Source organism: Pollicipes pollicipes, unplaced genomic scaffold, assembly GCF_011947565.3.
Source record: "Pollicipes pollicipes isolate AB1234 unplaced genomic scaffold, Ppol_2.1 Scaffold_2555;HRSCAF=2994_pilon_pilon_pilon, whole genome shotgun sequence".
Taxonomy (NCBI): Eukaryota; Metazoa; Arthropoda; class Thecostraca; order Pollicipedomorpha; family Pollicipedidae; genus Pollicipes; species Pollicipes pollicipes.
Genome location: NW_023596136.1, coordinates 8,714,752 through 8,739,783, shown reverse-complemented (window position 1 = coordinate 8,739,783; position 25,032 = coordinate 8,714,752). Strand labels below are relative to the sequence as shown.

Sequence of the window (25,032 nt, the reverse complement as noted above, 5' to 3'; positions counted from 1 at the left end):
AATGCCAGAACAGTCATGTCAGTCAATGGGAAATTTACATAACCGACCGAGTGCTCCCACAGCGACATTGTGTGCGCAAGGTTGCAACTTCCGCGCACAAGCAAAAGCATTTCAAGCCGGACGCCGTGTCTTTGCATATCACCGCTCCAGCCGCCCCGCCATTATTCGGTGATGTACTGTTGAAGTATCCGTCCCAAAAATCGAAATAAAAGTATAAACAATAAGTGCACTGGCAGCTGCTGGTCCTATATCAGTGGTTTTTAAGTGTATTAGGATTGTCGAACTATAAGGTGCCATGGAGACCGATGTCTTCTCGAAAGCCCCAAGGGAGACCGAAGTCAACGACACATTTGATATATCCAAGAATGAGAGGCAGTTACTGCGGAAAAAAATCCGTAACTAAGAGCCCGAAATCGTCCACAAAAGGCATCCTTTCTCACTCGCAACGCTAAATTTTGACGCATCATGTATTTTTGGGCCATTTATGACGTCTAAGATTTGAGGCCGATGTCTGAATTTTTGTCGGTGACCTCCGGCTAGAAAAACGGATGAGTGTAAGAGCCTCGGTGCTCTGTCTCGCTGAGGAATGCATGTAAGGAATCATGGAATGGTATAGCATTGTTTCATTTATGTCGAGCTATCGAATGAACACAGTAGCAATCTCCACACCTGGCCATATTATTTTCCCGGGCTACCGTATTATAGTTAGCACTCTCCGTCCCGACCGAGCGCCGATAACCTGCGCTGTGGGAGAGTGATTTAAACAAAGGTCACGTGCGCCGGTGTGAGGCTGACGTTGCCGGATGATAATGCTGCCATATTGACATGCGCGCATGATGCCGCTATGTTGTGTCACTATGTCATTATCATGTTACACCTTCCGCGCTCGAGTAAACGTATTCACAATTTTAGATTGGTCCGGTGGACATGGAATGTTTGTCATTGTTACTTAAAATCATTGACATTTTGCATTGGACGCGGAGAATGTTGTGACACGCAGCGTGGTTACTGGATGGGAACACTTAAGTCACAACACGCGATGCATCACTGCTCACCGGGACGGTGTGAGCGATGAAAGAAATGAGTTGAATGCAGGTAACTAAAATCTATTCGAAGTTAGATGACATTTTTACCTTTTTGGAATCTTAGATGACCGAGTAATGATCCCGTTGTACCTTCACCTCCTCTATACAGGTCCACTCAACGCAGATGATATCCAAACATAGCGTCAATGCTGTACCGACCAAATTACGTGTCTGACTTGAACCAAATGATTAATCTGACTCTTCTTGGTTCGTGACGTCCCGCCGCAACACCGTGTTTTGACACCCTTGTAACATGCTTCAAAAGCCCAAAATGCCCCACCGGTTGCTACTGCATAACGACGGGAAATACATTGCATAACTAGTATATTGCAACATAAGATCTCAACAGCATGATTTCACGACCATACCCCATTGCAGTCAAATACATATTTATCACATAGCCAACTTATTAACAGGCTGGTGCCGGCAGGAGTCCAGACAGAGCGTAGCCCCGCTACTAAAAAAGTTGAAGAAATTCCTTGCTGGCATAGGCGAAAGACACGGTCAGCCAGTTAAGCACTCGACACTGCACAAACCGGCGAATGAGTTCCTCTCGCAGACACGGACAGGGAGCTCAGCCATGGCCATGTCTGCATGTACAGACCGGCATCGGTCATCACGTCTGCGTGTACAGACCGACCGCCGCCATCACGTCTGCGTGTACAGACTGGCGGCGAACACGATGTCGCGTTTGATGTCGGTGCTGGCCTGGCTCGCCTTCTCGTAGAGCGTGGGGTTGCCGATGGTCCGGGCGGCGTTCCTGACATCGCGCAGCGTCTCATCCAGCCGCTGGATGCAGCGCACGATGATGCCCTCCTGCACGTCCGTCAGCTGCACGATGTTGTTGAACGTCTGCGGCAGACCGGATGGCGCTGAAGCCGGGCCGAAGCCGAGACCGAGCGCGGTGCAGCGGCGGAAGTGAAGGGAGCTGGCAGGTGCCCGGTGACACCGGCCAGGCAGCCAGACACGGCAAAAGGCGCGGATGAACGCGACCGCACGGTCAATTATTTTGCGCAGTTGATTCTGCTCCCCGTTTGAAATACACAAGCTCAGCACTATTAGAGGGGCGTTGCCCACAGCCTACGTTCTTTTTTCCACATATGGTTTGATACCGCATATCATCCTAGCGTTAAGCGATCGGCGGATCAGGCGATACAAAATTAATATTATTAATTTGACATTGACATTATTGTGCTCTGGTGAATGGGAAACACTCGTACTCTCTATGGCGCCTGCTATGGCACTTCATGTGAATTTGTAACACCACGCCAAACTGTCCGTTATTCACGCGGTACAACTTCTAACATCTAATTGCACTATATTTGAACAGCATAGAATTCGATCCCTGCACTCCAGTTCGGTGCCATCCGGGTTTGCTTGCATCACGTAATTCGGACCTCATCTGGACTCTTTCGCTCCTGCCATTCATGCAAGTCTTTGGAATTTGGACCTATTCCCCCCGGTATGTCATGCTCGTATAATTGGGTCGACTTGCAACTGATATGAAAACAAATCTCCGTTTTCGTCCTACCATTCTGCAAGTTAAATGATCGATAAGCGGCGCCTTTCGGAAGGAAGCATGATGTGCAACGAACACAATCGTTAACACTGTCGTCGCTTATCTCATAACATCTCAAAATATTTTGCACATGTGATGCAGTGGATGACAATGGGCGTTCTGCAGTTTGATACTTTTTAATTTAGAAAATCAAGAAGACAATTACGTCCATCCAACGACATTCGTGAATGCTTAAAATCATTTTCACGGCGGAACTCAAATCTATAATAATCAGCTCAAATACATTCATACTCGCCCAGAACTCTACTTGTCGTACTGATTTCGTTGCACCGCTGTAAAAGCACGTGGGGTCACCCGAAACCGCACAATGTTATTACATACGATTTACACTGAGGAACCGCCTTGTGATGCACTCACACAATGCAATCAGATGTCCTCCCTCCATAAACGTGGCCTTTTAGTTTCGCATTAACTTTCGGATTGCCAAAGTTCACTAAACAGCTCTAACATTCATGTCGCAAGTAAACCTCAATTGTAGCCCTGAACAGGAATAGGGAACATTATCTGCAGCCCTTTTCAAAGAATCACCCGAATATTCCATCCACGAGTCACCGACCCCAACCGCCTCAATGACCCGAGGTTCTCAAATTCTTGTTAGTTTGCCCGAAACCTCTCAATCCACAAGCACTTAGGCGGAGCTAGCAGGAGGTTCCAGTCTCCTCGATAGCATCGAAGAGGAAATTCTCGCTGCCGAGCGCGGCCAAGCTGACTACGCCCGGGCGGTGCCCTCTTACCATGCCTCGGGCCCACTCGAACACCACCTCCACCAGGCCAAAGTTCAGCATCTCCTCGTGTTTCTCGGCGTCGCCCAGGTGACATTCGTTCTGGCAGTGGTCGATCTCCCGGGCCACACTGATCAGCTCCTCCTTACCCTGCAGTAGTCACACGGGACACGGCGGCGGTCACACGGGACACAGCGGTGGTCACACGGGACACGGCGGCGGTCACACGGGACACGGCGGCGGTCACACGGGACACAGCGGCGGTCACACGAGGCACAGCGGTGGTCACACGGGACACAGCGGTGGTCACACGGGACACGGCGGCGGTCACACGGGACGCAGCAGCGGTCACACGGGACACAGCGGCGGTCACACTGAGCACAGCGGTGGTCACACTGGGACACAGCGATGGTCACAAGGGGCACAGCGGCGGTCACACGGGACACAGCGGCGGTCACACGGGGCACAGCGGTGGTCACACTGAGCACAGCGGTGGTCACACTGGGCACAGCGGTGGTCACACGGGACACGGCAGTGGTCACACGGGACACAGTGGCGGTCACACGGGACACAGTGGCGGTCACGCGGGACACAGTGCCGGTCACACGGGGCACAGCGGCGGTCACACGGGACACAGTAGCGGTCACACGGGACACAGCGGTGGTCACACGGGGCAGAGTGGCGGTCACACGGGACACAGTAGCGGTCACACGGGACACAGCGGTGGTCACACGGGGCAGAGTGGCGGTCACACGGGACACAGTGGCGGTCACACGGGACACAGTGGCGCCAGACGTTGACCAGCGCGGCGGCACAACACTCCTGATGAGCCAGCTGGACAACACACAAAACATTACACGACGTAAGGCACGGCTATTTAGTACTAGTGTCAGGGATACCCAGGCGCCGTGAAGGGTCCAATAGCCCGGCGCCGTGGAGTCAGCTCTTGAGCACCTGAGTGGTCGATAAGCTCACAGGCGCAGCACGCTCCCTGCTGGGGTGCTGACGTCCGCTCTGGTCTAAGTGTTCTGATAGGCGCCATATTTTCCCTGCTGCGGTGCTGGCGCCAGCTCTGTCACCGCGAACGGCTCGGGTGCTGACACGTGCCACACGTTACCTTCTCGAGCGCCGGCAGTAGCTGCGGCTCGCTGCAGCGCTTCTGCTCGAACACGAGTGCCGAGAGCAGGGCGGCGATCTCGGCCGGCTCGCGCCGCGTCAGCACGTCGTGGAACACCAGCTCCGTCACTAGCAGCTCGCGGTAGCCCATCTCGCAGCCCACCCGGCCCTTCATCTTCACTGTGAAACGGCCGGGCGCAGAGCGTCAGAGGACGCTCCGCGGCCCGCCTCAGCGCAGAGCCGCAGCTCAGACCAGCGGCCTTTCAGACAGGACTTCAGCCACGATCGAGCCCGCATAGCTTGTGCAGAGTGATCGATGGCGATCAGCTCGGCAAGAGCCTCACCAACTCGGTCCCAGGCTATTCTCCGCACTTGGCGTTTTACGAAACGTTCGTTCAGATCAATATCGCGTTGACGCGCACAATGGCGCAGGGGAAAAGCGTACCGAAACGCTGACTGACATCATGAAAATGAAAATTATTTCACAGCGCCGCAGAGGCATTCAGCAGAACAAAACGTAGAACATATAAACATCCGGGCGCAGTGAATACAAAACTGCATATGGCAAAAGTCATGAAAGATCCCGGGCCGCTGACGCTCTTTCCTGACACACGCCATCGCCGGATCTGCCACACGGTGTCATTTACTTATTTACCGACACATCAATTACGGCTGGCTTTTAGCACCAAGTTTGCCATCAATAGTTATATGCAAGAATAACATAATGAAAATGCAAGAAGCACTCGCTAGTGTAGTTTCAAAATCGGAGGACAGAGGGGAACTGCGTGGAATGTCCAAAAAGAGAATTCCATAACACACAGATAGGAGACAATCTCAGAAAGATTGGTGCCGAAACAAATTTGAAGTTAAGCATTCTCGGGAAGCGTGGGTCCTATCGCGCCCTCTTCCTATATCTGCGTACAACACTCTGTCGGAACATTAACAGCCAGCAACATCACGCATCAGTCATGACAGCAAAGACGGGAACAGTACAGGCACTGTTTTCCTGCGCATTTTCGAAAGCATCAAAATGGAACGATTTACAAATCGCTACAAACGAATCACAGCTCAAGTATAAAATTTTGTGTTCCTGAAAGACAAAACGTCCCTGCATCATCGACTTAGGTAAATGTGCTCTAGAGCATTCTCAGCAGCTGGAGCCACCAGCCCCCTCCCCCTCCCCCCGGCCTCCTCAGACCGCACGGGCAGGCATGCGGCGGCCACTTACCGACGTTGTTCTTGTCGACGTAGCTGAGGTGGCGGAGCACGTTAACGCGCAACTGGTACTCGGGGCGCAGCCGGAGCGAGGCATCCGACAGGCGGAACTGCAGGTCGGCGATCTCGTCCTGCACCGCGCGGTACGCGCTCACCGCCTCCAGCTGCCGGTACACACACACACACACACACACACACCGGTCAGCGCTCGCGCTCCGGCGGCCAGCCCGGCGTCACACAGAGACGTTCGCAGAGCACATCAGGGCGCCGTCGGCAGTGTAACCACCGTTAGTACGGGCGAGCCAGCTGACAAACGAAACATTGCCACGGCTCAGTCAGCTTCCAGGCTGGAGCCGGCAACACGGCTCGGGGTATACACAGTTGGCTGTGTGGTTGTGGACCGCGTACCCACGCACGCACGCACGCAAGCACACAAGCACGCACGCACGCACCGGCTTGTCAGGCACAAACACAATAAGATCGCGCTCTCATAGCTCATGTACTTCACAATTTGCCTCGACCCCAACGATATAACCAATAATAACTCCTTTAAATATTGTCCTAAGGTCCTTGGATATTGTCATTACAAGATATATGAGAACGACGACCACCAAATTACGCTAAAACCTACATAGGGACACACAGAACACGCACCAGACACACGTTCTCACAGGTTAATGAAGATTCGCCAGAACAACTTACACATGAATGGCTGGAGATTATTCATGCCTGACTCACAGTCTCGGGAAACAGTCGGCTCTAGACACACACCAACTGCATCGACTCACCCACCGTCTCGGGGAACAGCCGGTTTTAGACATACTCCAACTGCACTGACTCGCAGTCTCGGGAACAGCTGGCTTTAGGCATACTCCAACTGCCATGACTCGCTCACCGTCTCGGGGAACAGCGGGCTCTGGATGCATTCGAACTCCAGCAGACGCTGCCGGAGCCGCTCCAGACTGGCTAAGTCGTCCGCCAGCTCGATCTGGTTGACGTGCAGCTGGCGGGCCGCGACGCCGGCGGCCGCCGCCAGCTCCCGGATGGCGCGCGCGCACGACTCGGACGGCGGGTTGTCGGCGAACCGCGGCAGCTGCCGCCTCTTGATGTCGTCCACGACCTTGGAGGCCTCCACTGCGGGCGTCGCAACCAAATAACTCAGTAAGCTCCGTAAGAATCATACACCGTAACAAAGGTGAGAATGGGATGGCAGCGAGCAGAGGCACGACCTACTCTACGATCAGGACTGCCGAGGGGCCGGATCGGAGCCGCCGCACCCGGCCGCAGGTCCGACGCGGGTCGGCGCGGCGGCCGCCTCACCTTTGACCGTCTTGGTCAGCAGCTGGTCGACGTCTGCCCGGGTCACCGTGTGCAGGCCGTAGGTGGCCGGGCCCACCGGCTCCAGCAGCTGGTCCGAGACGGCTTGGCGCATGCGCCAGGCGACCGGAGACGTGTCGTCGGGCCGCACGCCGCCCTCACACGCCAGCACTGAGAACGTGTGGCCGGCTGACCGCTGGAACTGCGGCCGGCCAGGGTCGGCCCGGGTCAGCTGGGTCTGCCAGGGTGGCCACGGTCCGGGCCGGCCCGCGAAGACCGAACCCACGTACTGCACACCGTCCTCACAGGGGAAAAGCGGGGGGGGGGGGGGGGTGGATATAACACCCCTGCCCGAGGAATGTACGCCTGCCAAGTGACGGCCACGGGCACGACGTAAGTCCCCTAACAGTCACACTTCAGAGGGCAGCGCAGGGCTGACAGCTCGCTCAAGTTCGTTGAAACATAACACTGTACGGCGTGTACATCTCCAGAAACGACACTTACCCCTTTCAGTTTTCTATTCGTGGCTTGACCATGGGCAGGTCCTCTTTCTGCCACTGATTGACGTCAGCTTTGAATCGGGCCCTTCTGTGACCCGACCCTTTAGTGACGTATCACCCTAACGCGAAATCGCCCAATGACGCACACGTAACAAGCCCATTTCCCATTTCCATCAGTCCGCGCCCTGTATCTGCCGGGCTGATCAGACACAGCACCAGTGCGGCGCTGGAGCCCGCGCCGCGGCCGGCCGCCAGACACGGCACCAGTGCGGCGCTGGAGCCCGCGCCGCGGCCGGCCGCCAGACACGGCACCAGTGCGGCGCTGGAGCCCGCACCGCGGCTGGCCGCCAGACACAGCACCAGTGCGGCGCTGGAGCCCGCACCGCGGCTGGCCGCCAGACACAGCACCAGTGCGGCGCTGGAGCCCGCACCGCGGCTGGCCGCCAGACACAGCACCAGTGCGGCGCTGGAGCCCGCGCCGCGGCCGGCCGCCAGACACGGCACCAGTGCGGCGCTGGAGCCCGCACCGCGGCTGGCCGCCAGACACAGCACCAGTGCGGCGCTGGAGCCCGCGCCGCGGCCGGCCGCCAGACACGGCACCAGTGCGGCGCTGGAGCCCGCACCGCGGCTGGCCGCCAGACACGCCGGCGGCCGCCCCGTCCGCAGCCACCTGAAGCACGACGCCGATCCGGCGGGACAGCGTGTCCGTGGAGAAGACCACCAGCTGGCCGACGCTCTCCAACGCCTTGACGCCGGCATTCGTGGCGTACAGCCGCTCCTGACGGGATGGGGCATGCGCGAGTCAGCGGCGGAGGACGGCCTCCTCGTGCCTGCCACTCGGCATGGCGCCACGGCACTGACAGACACCAGACGCGGCTCGAAACAGCCACGGCTCCTGAACCTTACGGTGGGTTCAACTATAAAAAAACGACTTGAAACAATCACTGCAATGTGCAAGATAGTGTTGGAAAAATCAACGCTTCCTGGCATCATGTACAGAGTTTCAGAACATTTTGCACTCCAGGATTATGACTGGGTAAAATGAAATATTTCGTACTCCACCATGGCGTAACAAAGGAAAAACTCCTTTTTCCTTTCTGTTTCAGGACAAAATGAAACTAGAAGGTACAGCGGCTTGGGACGTGCTGCTTAAATCATGAGCCATGCATCGATATTTGCAAGAGCACAAATCGTGCACCGATCAGACTCGAATGCCCAATAGCAAGCAGCCTGTGTTGCCACCTAGCTGTACCACAAATCATGATTGGAAATGTGAAAAATAAAAGGGACGAATTTTGAATGAAACCATCTTTGAACAATATCGAGAAATGAGAGACGAGAAACAGAATCGCACCGGTCCGTAGATTAGTAAAGCTCTCAGTTCCTATGCCATATGCGGACCAACTCAAAATCAAACATGATCTAACCTACCATTAACTACGAACCGCATCAACTGCCTAGGATGCAACGAACGGTGACAAGCACCACACACCCAAGCACCTACCACGGACGACCACCTAATCACGCTCCATCACTCTGTCATGACGATGCAAATGTCAGAATCACCCACAATTCTGCGTCGGAAACGTCTTAACTATTCAGTGGCTTGCGCCCGCCTCCCAGCTCATGTTGAACGTTGAACATAGCAAAACTCTCCGATTGGTTGAAATGACTCGCCTCCTCCTGACTGATTTGTCAAGACCATAAATATTATGCTCGCGCTCAGGCCTTAAAACATATTTGTGAACATTCCGAAGGAAGCTGCATAGAGATGGTATCACAATTGCGAAGGAATTATTTGTAGCCGTCCGGAACCGCCCTGTGGTTGGACTTCTGGCCACTTCTCGGTATCCGGAGTACGACAATGTAAATACAGCTAACAGGACAGCTACAGGGAGTGAAACGACATTAAATTTGTCATTTAAAGGTATGAAATTAAAGCTGGTAATTGAAGCTTTCTAAAAAATCCTTTTCAGACGAAAAACGTTGCTTTAAATAGCCAAAAAACTGTTCAGAGACAGCCATCTCACTCCGGCAAAAACTTCAGGAGACTAGAGTGACATGAGCCCATTCATTTGGTCTGACAAATTGAGGAAGGAGCGGAATTAATTATGGCAAAAACGTCCGTAACTTGGAACAAAAGCTATCATATCTCGCAATGTCGGTTAAGGCGCATACAAAATCCATCAATACATTTTATTATCCACTGGAGTCAGCGGAGTGACTGAATCCGATTCCTTTTGGCCGGCACGGACAGGTCTGTCAGACATTGTACTTGCGTTGGCTCGGTAAATAAGTTACGAGTGCTGTCTGTCTCTATTGTTCGGCTGGGACATACAGGGCCTCGTGTGTTGTCCGGGAATTGGAAGGTTGAGGGCATGCAGGTTTTGCCGTTTTTAAAGCCCGTTACTAGGTGGAGCGTAAGTGGCGTGACAGTGGTGGAGCGTGAGTAGCGTGACAGTGGTGGAGCGTGAGTAGCGTGACAGTGGTGGAGCGTGAGTAGGTCGCCATCTGTGGCACACTCATTGGCATTCTTTTGTTTCATTCTTCACTGGTCAGATTCAAACTTATTTTCCGAAACTGCGCCGCCCACTAGGCGACTTGTTGGTGACTTCGGGCGAATTGCATAAGAAGCTTAATTTTTTACAACAATACATTGGGAGAAAACAACTTGCCTAGATCCATAGTAGAATAAGTTTCTTCACACACACACACGCACGCGCGCTCTCTCTCTCTCTCCTCTCTCTCTCTCTCTCCTCTCCTCTCTCTCCCTCCCTCTCCTCTCCCTCTCCCTCTCCCTCTCCCTCTCCCTCCCCTCTCCCTCCCTCTCCCTCTCCCTCTCCCCTCATCTCCCTCTCCCTCTCCCTCTCCTCTCCCGCTCACCTCCTCCCTCTCCCTCTCCTCTCCTCTCCCCTCCTCTCCCTCTCCCTCTCCCTCTCCTCCCTCGCCTCTCCTCTACCTCTCCTCTCCCTCTCACTCCCTCTCCTCTCCCTCTCCCTCTCCCTCTCCCTCTCCCTCTCCCTCTCCCTCTCCCTCTCCCTCTCCCTCTCCTGTCCCCTCTCCCTCTCCTCTCCCCTCTCTCCTCTCCTCTCTCTCTCTCTCTCTCTCTCTCCTCTCTCTCTCTCTCTCTCTCTCTCTCTCTCTCTCTCTCTCTCTCCTTCCAACACTGATGTGCATTGCTACCTACAAAAAGCCAGTTACGTAAGACCACAACAGCGTATAGCGTAATTCCAGACGCAACCGGCATAGCATAGCCTAGACCCTTGCCAGGGACTAGGTTGCGAGGTTTTGAGCAGGCGGCGACCGGCGGCCTGGCGGTCCGCCGCGCGAGGGCGTCTCTCACCCGGACATCGTCGCGCATCTGGAGGTAGTCGCGGCAGGCGGTGAAGAACGGGTCGATGTCGGCACATGACCTGTCCACCGACGGCCGCTGTTGCTCCACGCTCGCCTGCAGCCTGCAGAGGCCCGGTCAGGGGTCAGGTGGCGGCAAACGACCCGGCGACGGCCGGCTGCCACCGCTGCTGCCGCTCTGCTCGCAATGGGCGACGAGAAGGCGCAGCTGGCGGCGGGCTCACTCATGACCGCGAGCTCGGCTGTGGGCCGGACCCAGGCCACTCGCCTGGCGACCCGTCCCTCAGCTGTGGGCCGGACCCAGGCCACTCGCCTCGCGACCCGTCCCTCAGCTGTGGGCCGGACCCAGGCCGCTCGCCTGGCGACCCGTCCCTCAGCTGTGGGCCGGACCCAGGCCACTCGCCTGGCGACCCGTCCCTCAGCTGTGGGCCGGACCCAGGCCGCTCGCCTGGCGACCCGTCCCTCAGCTGTGGGCCGGACCCAGGCCAATCGTCTGGCGGTCCGTCCCTCCGCGCTACATGCAGCATCTAACTATGATCACAACAAACAGGTTGGATGCATCGTGAAATAGCAGGATGTAATATTCACTCTTCGTACAGCGGACTTTTTCTGAGGGAACGCAACTGCTTGCCATGCTGGCGCCGACTGCACAGGCTGATGAGACAGGTCTGAGCGAGCAGACATGGCCGCTACATGAGTCCTCCTCTACGGCGCCTCAGAACAGGGTAAGGTCGAAAAAGTTAAGGAAAGGGAAAAGCGGCAAAACGAAAGCAAGTATGCAATGGATCATTCGCCGTTGGCATGTTGGGTTGCCTGGCTCGGAGTCGGGCACAGAACTATAACCATTCACAACAGTCCAGTATACGGCAAAATACGCCATACACCAACATGTCACAATCTAGCAAGCCAGAAAAAATACATTTAACTTGTCTTTGAATTCGGTTAACATTGAGGTGAAAAACATGGCAACAAAACCAGCTGGAATGAGAAATCCTTACCAAGAAGATTTGGTAAAGACGCCTATACGCAATACAAATTATGAGGCATCGGCTTTACGGGTTAATCACGAGATTCGCATAGAAGTAAACAGATGACCTTAACAGGCCAGAAAACCAAGCAGGCGTTAAGTCACTTGGAGTAAGAACCACGTACACGAGCATTCAGCTGATGAGCTCGCCATGCTAACACAGTGTAAATCATGTATAATTTCATCTCATATCATATTTCTCAACGAAACACCTGGGTGGTTGCAGGTACTTCACAAAATAAGTGGCACTCAAGTCGCAAGAAAATTCTAATAACGGAAAAATATAAGCTCTATCAATCCTAATCTGCTGGACATTCTCCAGTAAAGGGACGCACCTAGACAGCCGCTGTTCATTTTCAGCCCGTGTCTTTTGACCGTCGACCTCGGCGAAGCTACTCTTCATGATGTCCTCGATTCGCAGCTGCTGAATACGCAAAAGGTTCAATATCATGCTGTAGGTGAGATGGAACTGCGACACCAGCTGTGTTGGCTTTCCTGTCGACAAAGCAAGACCGTCCGAAGTGATAACATAACATACAGCGAACTGGAAACATGAAACTCTGTATATCATCACTGACCATCCCTACAAGTAACAGTATCACAACAGAGATTGTGTCCAGTGCCAGGGACTCCGCCGTCTTAAGCCCACGCTGGCGGACATGATCAGCAGCATGGTTTGTGATCACTCGCTCAGCCACCGGTAGATCGGTCGGCGGCTGGAGTTTCTACCTGCGTGCCATGTTGCAGGACATACACATCAGCGGACAAACCGAAAGGTAGGTTCCCACGTTGGCATACGGCCAAAAGACTGCCGTAGTAATCCATCCCCCGATCCGCTAGCAGCCATGCCAGCCCTGCACTCGTGGTCGGTCGCAAACACCCACTAAGACTGGAGTGTGCACCCGCTCCGAAACCGCTGAAGTAGCGAGTCGCGGTACTCAATAACCGCTCAACGGGCCCCCGGACATGAGGGGACGTTCCACCCCAGCTGCAGAGAAAGCCGAACTGACCCAGCATCATGCCCTGTAGCTCAGAGCTCTCGGGCACTTCGTGCTTGCACATGATGATGACGGTGCCGGTGGGGTCGAGACCCCGCCGGCCTGCTCGGCCCGCCATCTGGATGTATTCGCCTGAAACAAAGGAAGGACTTGCGGCCAACCGACGGACGACTGCTGCCTCCACGGGGCACACCATCCGGGAGGTATTCCGCACAGTGCTTACAAAGTGAGCGACGTCGGCCTGGAGTAATCAAATGTTACCAAAGCAGCGCCAGTTGATGTCCCACGTAAACTTGATGCACTGCAGGCATCTTGACGAGGAACGAGTGCATTTCACACCTTTGAACGATTGCCGGTGTACGCAGTTTTTTTTGCGCACGAGCAGTCTTGAAGCTCCGTCATGAGCCGTTGGAAAAAGGCACATAATTTCAAATTAAGTGTGACACGACCAGTGCCAAACGGAAGGAAAATGGCCGGAAGATATCATTAAATATTTCAAGTGCAAGTGACGCAGGACTGATAAAGGGTAACATGAAAAGCGTAATACGTACCTAAGGGTAATCAAACTGGAGGCCAAGACATTTTGCCCTCGCGTTTTAAGTCACACCCAAGGTAAGAATGTTCACTTGAATAACCTTAAGCCAACAATAAAGCTGCAATCTATAAGCCACTACAAGTTCTTTAAGACAATGACCAAACAATTTGTGTAAGAGGCATAACAAAGATTACCGAGCAATTAGCTCGCACACCTCTTTCCTAAGAGAGCGCCCAGCATGACCGGAATAGAACCAAGACAAAAGACCGCATACCCCATGAGCAGTGTACGGCAGTGTCCCGCGTAGTCACGCCTACGACAAATTCAGCGGACGAAAACGTCGGTAGAGCGAGATCCGGTGGATTTTGGTAGCCTCTATAGCTCCGCGTAGTCCTGCCCACGATAAATTCAGCGGACGCATAACGTCCGTAGAGCGAGATCCGGTGGATTTTGGTGGACTCCACAGCTCCATGTAGTCCCGCCTACGACAAATTCAGCGGCAGCATAACGTCGGTAGAGCGAGATCCGGTGGATTTTGGTAGCCTCTACAGCTCAGTGTAGTCCCGCGCACGACAAACTCAGCGGACGCATAACGCCGGTAGAGCGAGATCCGGTGGATTTTGGTAGCCTCTGTAGCTTGGGGCTTCGTACGCCTGTAAGATGAGAGCAAACAGAGAACGCCGGGGTAATTGAGCTATTAGAGGCTCTGTACCCAAATGCACTCCTGAGCATCTGTCGCCGCCGCCCCAGCTCCAGGAGTCCGGCTGGGCCTGCCACCCACCTGGTAAAAGGGTGCGGAACCCTTTGCCGTCGTGTTTGCGGATGGAGTCGAAGATCACAGTGCGGGCCGGCATGTTCACCCCCATGGCGAACGTCTCCGTGGCAAACAGAAGCTGCAGTGTGGGACAAACCACGCTAGACGGTCACCCGGAGGGAACAAACATCATGGCTCAAAAGGGCATACAATGAGCTGTGAAACGTGGTGAAGACAATATGCTGGTGACAAAATTGTGCTGAAAAACGAAGCGGTCCTTAAGGTGACTTCTAGAATACAGGGTACGTGAAAACGAACATATGCCAGTGGCGAACAAGATTTGGCACAAACTAACAGCCGTGGCCCGCTTACAGATGAGATCCAAATCGCACACCCAACCATGCGCCTCAAAACAAAATCAATTTCCTCCGCGCGCACTATCGCGCAGAGGGTGTGCATCGGCGCGGTTCAGATGCAATCTGTTGGGCACGCCCGACACCAGCTCCGGTAGACAGCCTTGAGGGGGCGGACCCCGTGCCCGCCAGTCACCTTGACGAGGCCGCGCTGGAACAGCATCTCAATGACCTCCTTCAGGATGGGCAGAATGCCGCTGTGGTGAACGCCCACGCCGCGCGCCAGCAGCTCCGACATCTGGGTCACCTGCGGCAGCGGACCGTGACACCCAGACAGCCGACAGAGCAGCGCCTGCCCGGCTGAGCGTCGCTGCTCGCCCCCCCCCCCCCGCCCCCCCCCCTGCCTCCCAGCAGACCGTGCCACCCAGACGGCCCGACAGAGCACCCCCTCCCGCCTCCCAGCGGACCGTGTCCAACCGTGCCACCCAGACAGCCGACAGAGCATCCCCTCCCGCCTCCCAGTGGACCATGTCACCCAGACAGCCAACAGAGCACCCCCCTCCCGCCTCCCAGCGGACCGTGCCACCCAGACAGCCGACAGAGCATCCCCTCCCGCCTCCCAGCGGACCGTGTCACCCAGACAGCCAACAGAGCACCCCCCTCCCGCCTCCCAGCGGACCATGTCACCCAGACAGCCAACAGAGCACCCCCCTCCCGCCTCCCAGCGGACCGCGTCACCCAGACAGCCAACAGAGCACCCCCCTCCCCTCCCAGCGGACCATGTCACCCAGACAGCCAACAGAGCACCCCCTCCCGCCTCCCAGCGGACCGTGTCCAACTGTGTCACCCAGACAGCCAACAGAGCACCCCCCTCCCGCCTCCCGGCGGACCGTGCCACCCAGACAGCCGACAGAGCATCCCCTCCCGCCTCCCAGTGGACCATGTCACCCAGACAGCCAACAGAGCACCCCCCTCCCGCCTCCCAGCGGACCGTGTCCAACTGTGTCACCCAGACAGCCGACCATCCCCTCCCCTCCCGCCTCCCAGTGGACCATGTCACCCAGACAGCCAACAGAGCACCCCCCCCTCCCCTCCCAGTGGACCATGTCACCAGACAGCCAACAGAGCACCCCCCTCCCGCCTCCCAGCGGACCATGTCACCCAGACAGCCAACAGAGCACCCCCCTCCCGCCTCCAGTGGACCATGTCACCCAGACAGCCAACAGAGCACCCCCTCCCGCCTCCCGGCGGACCGTGCCACCCAGACAGCCAGAGCATCCCCTCCCGCCTCCCAGTGGACCATGTCACCCAGACAGCCAACAGAGCACCCCCTCCCGCCTCCCAGCGGACCGTGTCCAACTGTGTCACCCAGACAGCCGACAGAGCATCCCCTCCCGCCTCCCAGTGGACCATGTCACCCAGACAGCCGACAGAGCACCCCCCTCCCGCCTCCGCGGACCGTGCCACCCAGACAGCCAACAAGCACCCCCTCCCCCTCCCGGACCGTGCCACCCAGAGAGCCGACAGAGCACCCCCTCCCGCCTCCCAGGGACCGTGTCACCCAGACAGCTGCGGCGGCGCACGCCGGCTGTGGACCGCTCCTCTCCGCCCCCCCCCCCCCCTCCCCACCACCACCCTTCCAGCGGACCGCGTTACCCAAATAGCCCGGCTGAGCGCCACCACAAACTCCGAGACGGTACACGGCCCCCCGGCTGCTGCTGAGTGGTGTTTGAACGACGGGCGGGCATACCGGTGGCGGCGGGCTGGATGCACCGACAAGACGCATTGCAAGCCGACGACCGTTTTCCAGCGGTTCGGTCGATGCCGTTCTGGGACAGATTTGTATAACAAACCGTTCGCATATCACTCGGACAGATGCTGAGCAGAGCGGCGTGCCCGCCACTAACCTGCGGCAGCTTCTGATCGGACAGATGCTGAACTGGGCGGCGTGCCCGCCACTAACCTGCGGCAGCTTCTGGTCGGGTGCTGTCAGCCGCTGCAGGCAGCGATTGAAGAAGTAGCGGATCTCGTTCTTCTCGCGCTCGGTGGTCAACGCCAGCGAGGTGAGTGAGGCGGCGTTGGAGTCGCAGCGCGCGCGCGAGAACGTGAAGGCCACCACTGGCAGCAGCTCGCGGCGGCGCAGGTGCTCCACCAGACCGATCCACGTGTTACGTTCCTGCTGCGGCCCGCCGCCATGGCCGCCTCCGTGGCCGCCGTGGCCGCCCCTGCCGCCGCCACCAGCGCCGCGGGCCCCCCGACTGTCCCTAGCGCTCGTGCCGCCCTTCTTTATAGCGCCCTTCTTCGCCTCCATCGCTTGCAGGTACCTGAAAACGGGTTCGCGTAGTCAGATACACCGGCTTGCGGTCTTTTTTAAATGGTTTAATTACCCAATTTTTGGTTATGCAAAGCTACTCACACCCGGACATGGTACATCCTGTCTCCAGCCAGCCATGTCAAAAGTCCTGCCGTGACAAAAAACTAATTTATTCCGAAAATATCACGCATGCACCGGTGGCCAGGGATTGTGCGTTACCAACCACTACATAAGCACGGTAAGAAGCAGCTGGCGGTACTGAACTCCGCAGCACCGTAGCCCAGTGGCAACGCCGCTGGAGGCTTGCCAATATCAAGCGCTTACCCTGGCGTGATGAACTGGCCCCGTGAGTCCAGCACGAGGAACCTGTCGTCCCTCGACTTGCCGCCCTGGCCCGTGTAGAGGAAATGCTCCAGGGGCACGGGCCGCTTTGCAGTGCTTATCACCCGCAGCTTCCGTTTCTGTCGATCAGGCGGAGCGTGTCCGATCAGACGGAGCGTGCCCGATCAGGCGGAGCGTGTCCGATCACACGGAGCGTGTCCGATCAGGCGGAGCGTGTCTGATCAGACGGAGCGCGCCCGGTCAGAGGGAGCGCGTCCGATCAGACGGGACGTGCCCGATCCGACGGGACGTGTCCGATCCGACGGGACGTGTCCGATCCGACGGGACGTGTCCGATCCGACGGGACGTGTCCGATCCGACGGGACGTGTTCAGCCCCGACGGCAGATCGGAGGGCCAGCTCCGTCTCAAAAGCGAATGGCACTGGTCGCGGGTTGTGGACTGAACATGGCGTATGTTCCGGCGGACTCGTGCTTGACTACACTTCAGTGGAATCTATTTCAAGTCTGACAACGCATGAAGTTGATTCCAATTCTCACTACCATCAGCTCAACGCAACTTGGTGACTCCAATTCCGACCTCTGACTTAAGTCCAGCCCTGATCAGTCACCGTAAAGTCAATTTCAATGGCAACCCTTTAGAAGACACTTGGCTCCATGACCTTTACTGAACATTAAATGGGACATTTAGCTGATACCGGTACAGCTACGTATGACTGTGTTCCACCTCGCGCCCATGTGAGCTGTCAGCTGTCAAACATAAGCCTGTGTTCAAGACGCGCTATTTGCCGTTGAAGGTCACCAGGCTATGTCGTGATACTGGCGGCAGTTACATGCGATCGAAGCGCTGCTCTCTTAGCCGTGCAGCACGCAGTCGACATCCGTTGGCGGGGTTCTGCTGGTCCTATCCGAAATCTAAAGACTCTGGCCTGCTATTTCCGGGTTTTCACGTGGCATTTGTCCCACAGTCTCAGGCCCTCCTGTGGACACATATGTGGGCCGTCCCGTTTCCCACAGGCCCCGCCCTTAACACGCCTGACAGAGGCTGACTGACTGACTGACTGACTGACTGGACTGACTGAACCGGTTAGACCGATTGGACTGACTGGCTAGCTATCACCCACGAGCTCGGACCCAGTCGTGTACCACACCAGGGGTGGGATGGCCCAGCCGCGTGCCCCCCGGCCGCCTCACCTTGATGTGTCCGATCCAGTCGGCGAACTCTAGCGCGTTCGGAACGGTGGCTGACAGCAGCACAATGCCCACCGTGTCGGGCAGCAGGATCAGCGACTCTTCCCACACCACACCACGCTGTGAAAACAGGTCCGCGGTCACGGCACAGCAGGCTCAATAACACGCTACACCATCCTGTAAACACAGATCAGCAGTCAGCTGGTGAAATAGCTGTCACAGCTCAGTCACAGGAGTGCGCGTCTGTGCGAGGCCGGGCCCTGCATTACCTCCGGGTCGTTGATGTAATGCACTTCGTCGAAGATGACCCACTCGAGGTCTCGGATCAGGTCGCTGCCGTTGTAGAGCATGGAACGCAGAATCTCGGTGGTGCAGATCAGACAGGAGGCCTCCTTGTTGATCTGGATGTCGCCCGTCAGCAGGCCCACGTCGTTGAAGGTGGTCTTGAAGTCGCGGAACTTCTGGTTGGACAGCGCCTTGATGGGCGAGGTGTACACCGTCCTGGAACGGGGATCCGGTCACAGCTGATCCACGAAGTTGAGCGCTGGTGCCCCCTGTTCGTCCACCCGTGATTCTCGGATTGCAGCGATGTGTGTGGCCAAAAGACAGACGACATTTGGGGTCATACAAAGGCTCATTTGTGACGTCAAAACAACGTTTATTCATTGGTCACTTTGTTCCCAGATGGGAACGTGTTACAAGTTAGGAGCATCATATAATGCTGCAGATATTGTGCAATCTGTACATTCGATCATAACATTTTGCTTGTGAACACCCGTTCAATATGTAGTTGCGCACTGCCGCTGCACGACACAAGTGCAGAGACATTGTACACATCCAATTCAATGTATAACCCAAACCTATGCAAGTTTGACAGGATTATTCCCGTTTTAGGGCGCGCCGACGGTGGGTTACGTGGCACCCATATGGTTGAAACGAGCTGTGTTTTGTCTGTTAGTCTCACATGATGTTTTAACAGCTCACAAAGCCATTGGAAGCAGCGTTTCCAACCGATCCAGGATGTCACACACGTCCCGCCGCCCAATCCTGCGCAGGCAGCCCACACCGCCCCATCGGCCCCTGCCAGCTTACTTGGTGCCGTTTCTCCTGGACATGGCGATGGCGTACTCGGCCACGGTCGTCTTGCCGGCGGACGTGTGGGCGGCCACGAACACGCTCTCGGCCCGCTCCAGGTGCAGCACGGCCTGCCGACGGCGGGGCGTCACGGCTGAGGGTTGGCGGCGGCCGCTGCCCCCAGGCCGGGTGACACCCACACGCGGGGGACGCTGGCACAGTGGCCGTACGGACCACAGTACAGCCGCCGACGTCACCGCTCGCCCAAAGCTCTTAGACCAGAATACAGCCAGGCACGTGCCGGCGCGTCAGCTTAGAGCCGCTCTAAACAGAACAAAACACAGCACACCATACTGTGCTGACCTCCCAGCAACATACACACAGCTGATGTCTTAACCTAAATTTGGCGTCTCTATCGCCTGTGGCCTGTCCTTCACACACCGATGAGCGAAATTCCGTGAGGGAGGATATCACTTCGGGTTGGCGTAGCGGTAGGTGTAGACGCGAATAACCGGTAGGGGACACACACCAAGCATGAGAAAAGTGCGGTCCCCTCATGCGCTACAGTATGGTGAGACATTACTGATAACACAAATTTTGTAGATAAGTCCCGCGCAGGCTGCTGTGAAGCGAAAATGACTGATGAAGCGGTGGTAGGACGAATTGTGTATGGCAGTGACTACCTCTTGAGAGGTTCCGATATGTCAGCTCACAGGCTTACCAATACATGCTTATATACGAGCTTATATACGATATATATAACAAATACGAGTTTACCAATACATGCACATAATAAGTGCATCAACATCGAAAATAAAAACATTTCATTTGGCATGCAAGATTGTCAAGTCAAACACTGCGGAGAGCTATTGGCACTGGTGAAGCTGCAATGCGGCTACCGGAGCATGCAGCTGCGGCTGTGCATGCGGCTGTGCATGCCGAAGCAGCGCCAGCCAGCACCTCGCACCACGTGCTCACCTGCTTTTGGAAAGTGTCTAGCTCGTAAGGAAACTTGTGGGCCATGTTGGGCACCAGCCGGTGGAAGTCGTCGATGGGTCGGCTGATGTCCACCTCCTCGGCCCACTTGGTAGACCTGAGGCGGCGGCCGGGCCGGGCGGCCTCCGTGGTGCCCAGCACCGGCACCACCGCCGGCTGGGGGCACGGCATCGGCTCGGACATCACGAGGCCGCGCGGCCAGCCCGTCGGAATGGCTCGGACCGCGCTCACTGACCAACACGACAGACGGCAGGTCAGTAGAGCCCACCGGACAAGCACAACACAGAGCCCAGTTTCAACGCTCACTTACGAGGTCCATGCGCCGCGTGTCCCCGGCTCATGCCTACAATCAGTATGGCGCCCAGCGCGTCATCACAATACGCGGTTCTCCTACCACAACATCATTTACGTCGCTGCCTCCCACCGCAAGACTCAAAATAACCAGCGCCGTCGCCGTGCCCCTAGGTCGACATCGCCCATCAGCGAGACGTGTGGTTGGCAGCTGGTTCTGACCGTGAGCGCGGCCTCCAGCTCAGTCTGCTGCTGCTGGTCGGCGGGGCTCGGGCCGGACTGCGGCGGCTCGAGCGACGGCTCCTCGGCGGCCGAGTCGCGCTGCCACACCCAGTCGTAGCCGAGCTCGGGTACCAGCGGCTCGCCGGCGGTCGGGTCGGTGGCCGGCGCCCAGTCAGGCTCGGCCAACTCCAGGCGCAGACCGTCCGAGAGGCCCGGTGCCAGCGTCAGGTACTCTGCCGACGCCGGCAGTGCTGTCAGTCAGGCGCCGGCAGTGCCGGCAGTCAGGCGTCGACAGCGCCGTCAATCAGGCGCCGGCAGTGCCGTCAGTCAGGCGCCGGTAGTGCCGTCAGTCAGGCGCCGGCACGCCGTCAGTCAGGCGCCGTAGTGCCATCAGTCAGGCGCCGGCACGCCGTCAGTCAGACGCCGGCAGTGCCGTCAGTCAGGCGCCGGCAGTGCCGTCAGTCAGGCGCCGGCAGTGCCGTCAGTCAGGCGCCGGCAGTGCCGTCAGTCAGGCGCCGGCAGTGCTGTCAGTCAGGTGCCGGCAGTGCCGTCAGTCAGGCGCCGGCACGCCGTCAGTCAGGCGCCGCAGTGCCATCAGTCAGGCGCCGGCACGCCGTCAGTCAGGCGCCGGCAGCGCTGTCAGTCAGGCGCCGGCAGTGCCGTCAGTCAGGCGCCGGCAGTGCCGGCAGTCAGGCGTCGGCAGCGCTGTCAGTCAGGCGCCGGCAGTGCTGTCAGTCAGGCGTCGGCAGCGCTGTCAGTCAGGCGTCGGCAGCGCTGTCAGTCAGGCGCCGGCAGTGCCGTCAGCCAGGCGCCGGCAGTGCTGGCAGTCAGGCGTCGGCAGCGCTGTCAGTCAGGCGCCGGCAGTGCTGTCAGTCAGGCGTCGGCAGCGCTGTCAGTCAGGCGTCGGAAGCGCCGTCAGTCAGGTGCCGGCAGTGCCGTCAGTCAGACGCCGGCAGTGCCGGCAGTCAGGCGTCGGCAGTGCTGTCAGTCAGGCGCCGGCAGTGCTGTCAGTCAAGTGCCGGCAGTGCCGGCAGTCAGGCGCCGCCAGTCCCGTCAGTTAAGCGCAGGCAGCCAGCAAAAGCTGTGGTCTAAGTCCGGTCTGCCACACCGCAGCCCGATGGCTACATGATCTAAGAGCTCTTGAGATGGGAGTAGTGCAATCTCAACTGACTCACACCAGTCTTAAAGCTGTTTTCACGCAACCGGCAGAATGCAGCATTTGAGGGATCAGCTGTTGTATTCTCTCCCTGTGAAGTGTGATGGAGATCATCACTCCGACAACCATTGTGAGCAGCGGCCGTGCGAGAGCCAATGAGGACCACCGGCGCCGCTGCGGCAGTTCCGTCTCACCGCTGGGGTCGAGCTCTTCCAGCTCGGGCTCGGCCGGCGGCGGCGGCGCCATGCCACCCGGCCAGAACGGGAAATTGGCCACGTCGCCCCGCACGTCCTGTTCGGCCGGGCCCGGCGCACGTCGCAGCGAGAACGAGTTGCGCGCCGTGCGGCCCAGCTCGGCGGGGTCCACGGGCACCTCAGTGAACGCGCGGATCTCGCCTGTGGTCGGGTCACGGTCCACCTGCGCGGACCAGGGCACGTTACCACCTCGGCGAGTGCCTGGACCCACCCTGTTCTTGGGTCACCATCCACCTGTGCAGCTCCAGGGTCACATCTCTACTAAGCTGTCACAATGGTGACACAAATCATCTGTGCCATCAACTGCCACAGAGCAAACAGGGGCTCCAGTGTTCTTGCAAACTTCAGAGCTAAATGCACCTGTCAGAGGGCTGGCCTACCTGTAGGGTGGTGGAGACAGGGCTCCGCTCAACTGCCAGCAGCTCAGTGAAGTCTGTTGCTGGCTCCACATACTCTTGACAGTACCTGCTCACACAGAATCAAGGCTAACAACCCAAACAGGCACAGTGTAGGTGTTAAGATTGGCAGTAGTGTCACAAATACATGCTGGGAAACAAAGACCATGACAATAATACTATTGGAGAGGGGAGGAATGCTGAGCTGAATGCTCATTCCTTTGCAGGAATGGGCTTTAGCACAAAGCTTGTTATCATAATTTTTCATAGAAAAGGTTGACTATTCTGATTTCAGAGACCAATGTTTAAGCCCCATGCATTTAAAACAGAGAATATATTGCTTCCATCACATTTTGAATTCAGCCATAATTATACACTAAAAGGATGTCACAATGAAAAGTACTGCCAGCTGGTACTGCCAGCCTTCAATGAACATGTGCTAAGGTACCAACTTAGTACATTTTCACACATGAAGGCTACAGTGAAGCAGACAAACATGCACATGAAGAGATATATTATTAACCAGGAAAGCATGTATTAACTTTATGCACATGAAACAGAAAGATAATCCCAGATAAGGTTAGTCCCTTTAGTCTTTAAGTAACAGCAAGATTTCAATTTCATTTGCAAGACCATACAAACTCTGCATATATAATTGGTTTTCATGGTTAGGTGCTTTAGATAAACAAAGCTCTCCAATCCATGTTTCCAATGGCCTAGCCACTATTAATACAGATAGCCATAGCTCACCTATAATCATGTATGGGAAGGTTGTCAGGATGTAACAAATAATGATCAACCCTTTCTTCTAGTGCAGAAAATGTTGGAGGAGGTTCAGTTGGCATCTGCAAAGATTTCAAAACACATTCTTTTACAAAATCTTGATTGCCTGTTCCAAATCCACCAGCCACATACATTACACAGTTGCACAAATGTGAAGTGCCAACATTGCTTTAGTTAATTTAGCAGCAGCAGCATTCACTATTTGGATTTATTATCTTCACTTCCAAAACCCTTTGTTGGGGCATACCAATCCATCAGTCAAAGCACAAAAATGCTGGCAAATGCAATGAGCCCAAGGTAGTAGCAAACCTTTTTCAGTTACTTCTCAGCTATCCTCCCAAATATCCCCTTGCTAGTGCCCTACACCCTTTCGACCCCATTACAGGCCAGTCTGATAATTCTTGTTGAATGTGGACAGCGTGGGATATTGAGAGATTTAACGAACATTGGGAGAGCCGAGGTAGCAGAAGATAATGCAGACTTCCACGCTACAATTATTGATGGAAATAATTTACTTCACTTCCTTTGCGAGTTTCTATTCACGGAACAGCTTCACCTTTGCGGAAGTTTCTTCGAGACCTCAGCTGATTGAAACACGTAACATAAGACACCTAACCCGGCCCAAAAATGCGAGAGGTGCTCAGCAAAATAAACGAAACGACAATAACAGCTCGCGCCATTCCTCGAGACAGCAGAGCCATGATCGAATCTACAAAGAGCCATGAAGGCGGTGAAGTTAAAGTGCTGCAAAGAATTTAAACGTTCGTGAAGCTGGCAACACATACACATTCAGATTCATGGGGAAAATTAGAAAAAATATTCTGGAGTATGTGTTGGTTCGTTTGATGGGACTAGAAAACCTTCACCATTTTGGGATCCCAATTCTCATTTGAATGCGAGTCGCTTCTAGGACGCGGCAAGGTCGTTCGGTTGGTGGTCAGTGGGGAGCATGAGGAAACGATTGGGAAACGTGCCTGGAGAAACTCTTGCATGTAATTTACAGAAGAGTGTTATCTACTTGCTGAGCATGCTTCTGATATATCCTGGACTACGGAGTCAGTCAGTCACGGAGTATACGGAGTCTGGACTCCGGATACCAGTCATGGAAAAGACTGGTATCCGGATAATGTGGAGAATGGGATAGGAGTCTCGAGATGCAATGCTTAGCATCAGTGGCATTGACGGCGGATTAAAGGACTTTGAGACGTTTGTGTTTTCTCCTACATACCGCTTTTTTTCGTTTCAAAGTAGTTCCTACTATCGCCGTTGACGAAACAGGCGGCTTCCAGCGGAGCACGTCAAACCTCGCGCCACTCGCTACGTCATCTGACCCCGAAGCAAAGGGGTGCACTAAACTACACTTACGGCCGCGCAGCGAGGCGGCGCCACTTGCCGGTAGTCCTTGTCGCTTCACCATCTTATTGTCACTGTTCGGGTGCCATCTACGAAGCACGTAGACGCAACC

The 25,032-nt window shown here is 56.0% G+C and overlaps 1 protein-coding gene across 1 annotated transcript; it reads right to left on the bottom strand.

The window, feature by feature from the left end:
• Positions 1 to 1,432: 1,432 nt before the first annotated feature.
• On the bottom strand, positions 1,433 to 24,189 carry LOC119108216 (helicase SKI2W). Its single transcript, XM_037231803.1, has 23 exons — positions 24,124 to 24,189; positions 23,535 to 23,629; positions 22,770 to 22,854; positions 22,330 to 22,552; positions 20,980 to 21,212; positions 20,449 to 20,622; positions 19,489 to 19,601; positions 18,666 to 18,897; positions 18,400 to 18,516; positions 17,191 to 17,327; positions 16,516 to 16,876; positions 14,749 to 14,859; positions 14,227 to 14,338; positions 12,923 to 13,042; positions 12,248 to 12,407; positions 10,878 to 10,989; positions 8,205 to 8,312; positions 7,038 to 7,236; positions 6,613 to 6,851; positions 5,731 to 5,881; positions 4,504 to 4,682; positions 3,399 to 3,536; positions 1,433 to 1,937 (listed from the first exon to the last, which is right to left on the bottom strand). Exons 2-23 carry the CDS (start codon positions 23,627 to 23,629, stop codon positions 1,734 to 1,736), a joined length of 3,603 nt encoding a protein of 1,200 aa, XP_037087698.1. The 5' UTR covers positions 24,124 to 24,189; the 3' UTR covers positions 1,433 to 1,733.
• Positions 24,190 to 25,032: the final 843 nt, after the last annotated feature.